This window comes from Sciurus vulgaris, assembly GCF_902686455.1.
Source record: "Sciurus vulgaris genome assembly, chromosome: 2".
Lineage (NCBI taxonomy): Eukaryota > Metazoa > Chordata > Mammalia > Rodentia > Sciuridae > Sciurus > Sciurus vulgaris.
In genome coordinates this window covers 86,563,837-86,566,464 of record NC_136462.1, presented here as the reverse complement: position 1 = coordinate 86,566,464, position 2,628 = coordinate 86,563,837, and the positions used below count along the sequence as shown (strand labels likewise).

At 36.6% G+C, this 2,628-nt stretch overlaps 1 protein-coding gene across 1 annotated transcript; it reads left to right on the top strand.

The window, feature by feature from the left end:
- Positions 1-1,730: 1,730 nt before the first annotated feature.
- LOC306654755 (AP-3 complex subunit sigma-1-like) lies at positions 1,731-2,240 on the top strand (the record flags this gene model as incomplete). The annotated part of the gene is given in 3 exon segments (XM_079128615.1): positions 1,731-1,818; positions 1,821-1,846; positions 1,852-2,240. Coding segments are annotated over 3 exon segments (480 nt in total). The 3' UTR covers positions 2,218-2,240.
- Between the last annotated feature and the right edge of the window lie 388 nt (positions 2,241-2,628).

Below are 2,628 nucleotides of genomic sequence, written 5' to 3'. Positions count from 1 at the left end.
TCCATTTTCCTGTGAATGCCACAATCTTATTCTTCTTTATGGCTGAATAATAATTGTGTATATATACCACAGTTTCTTTATCCATTCATCTACTGCAGGGCATCTAGGTTCATTCCACAATCTAGTTATTGTGAATTGAGCTGCTATAAACATTCATGTGGCTGCTTCACTGTAGTATGCTGATTTTAAGACCTTCAGGTATAGGCCAAGGAGTGGGATAGCTGGGTCAAATGGTGGTTCCATTCCAAGTTCTCTAAGGAATCTCCACACTGCTTTCCAGAGTGGCTCTACCAATTTGCAATCCCACTACCAATGTATGAGTGTACCTTTTTCCCCACATCCTCGCCAACACCTATTGTTGCTGATATTCTTGATAACAGCCATTCTAATTGGGGTGAGATGAAATCTTAGGGTAGTTTTGATTTGCATTTCTCTTATTACTAGAGATGTTGAACATTTTTTCCACATATCTGCTGATTGCTTGTAGATCTTCTGTGAAGTGTCTGTTCATTTCCTTAGCCCATTTATTGATTGGGTTATTTGTATTCTTGGTGTAAAGTTTTTTGAGTTCTTTATAGATTCTGAAGATTAGTGCTCTATTCAAAGTGCATGTGTTAAAGATTTTCTCCCACTCAGTAGGCTCTCCACATTGTTGATTGTTTCCTTTGCTGGTAAAAATGGGAATCTATCCCATTTATTGATTCCTGCTTTTATTTCTTGTGCTTTGGGAGTCATGTTAAGGAAGTCTGGTCCTAAACTGACATGATGAAGATTTGAACCTACTTTTTCTTCTATAGGTGCAGGGTTTCTGGTCTAATTTCTAGGTCTTTGTTTCATTTTGAGTTTTGTACAGGATGAGAGATAGGGGTTTAAATTTCATTTTGCTGCATATGGATTTCCAGTTTTCCCAGCATGATTTGTTGAACAAGTTATCTTTTCTCCATTGTATGTTTTTGGCCCCTTTGTCTAGTATGAGGTAACTGTATTTATATGGGTTTGTCTCTGTGTCCCCTATTCCATACCATTAGTCTACCTGTCTGTAAGAATCATATGATTATTTCAATAGATGCAGAAAAAGCACTGGATAAAATACAGCACCTCATCATGCTCAAAACACTAGAAGAAATAGGGATAGTAGGAACATACCTCAATTGTAAAGGCTTTCTATGCTAAGCCCATGGAGAAAAACTGAAAGCATTCCCTGTAAAAAGTGGAACAAGGCAGGGATGCCCTCTTTCAACACTTGTATTCAACTTTGTCCTTGAAACTCTAGCTAGAGCAATTAGACAGACCAAAGAAACTAAAAGGATACGAATAGGAAAAGAAGAACTCAAACTATCCCTATTTACTGATGACATGATTCTGTATTTAGAGGATCCAAAAATTTCCACAAGAAAACTTCTAGAATTAATAAATGAATTCAGCAAAGTAGCAGGATAAAAAATCAACACTCATAAATCTAATGCATTTCTATTCATAAGTGATGAATTCTCTGAAAGAGATATTAGGAAAACTACCCCATTCATAATAGCCTCAAAAATATAAAATAAAATACTTGGAAATCAATCTAACAAAAGAGGTAAAAGACCTTTACAATGAAAAATATAGAACACTAAAGAAAGAAATTGGGGGGCAGGTGGGGAAGGATTGCTGTCAAGGTCCTGAGGCCAGCTTTGCATGCCCACCCCCACCCTGGCCCCCAGTGCCCACCCCGTTGGCCCATCCCAGACATGATCAAGGTGATCCTCAACTTGAACAACCACAGGAAGCCATGGCTCTCTGAGTTCTACCTGTCCTATAGGGAAGATACCCAACAGCAAATATTAGAAAGACTTTCCATTTGGTATCTGAGATGAAAATATTTGTAATTTCTTAGGAGGATTATTAATTGGAGGATCTCACAACAAATTGATTTATAGACATTATGCAACCCTATATTTTGCCCTCTTTGTGGATTCTTCAAAAAGTGAACTTGGCATTTTAGATCTAATTCAAGTATTCATGGAAACCTTAGACAAATATTTTGAAAACGTCTGTGACCTAGATTTAATTTTCCATGTAGACAAGGTTCACAACGTTCTTGCAGAAGTGGTGATGGGGGGAATGGTATTGGAGACCAACATGAATGAGATTGTTACACAAATCAATGCACAAAATAAGCTGGAGAAATCTGAGGCTGGCTTAGCAGGAGCTACAGCTGTGCTGTATCAGCTATAAAGAATACAAATCTTCCTGAGATCCCAAGAAATATTAACATTGGTGACATCAATATAAAAGTGCCAAACCTGCCCTCTTTTAAATAAAAATATTAAAAAGGCTGCTCTCAGGTAAAATCCAGGGGGAAAAGTCATCTAAGTTTATCATGCAGTTGTTTATCAAAAATAGAGAAGAGAGTCTTAACTTTTGCACTTGGATTTAAGTCAAGATACTGTATAGAAATTGTGTAAAATCAGTATGGATGTTCAATGTTGCTTTTCTTGCTCAGTGGTTTTAATGAAATTAAGTAGTTTCAGTGTGATTTTTTTTTTCCTTTTTTAAACTGCATTTCTATGCCCACCTATGGCATGCCTCTGTGTATTGTCTATTACAGTATTTTGAAAAGTAATATATTTCTTTGATTATGTATAA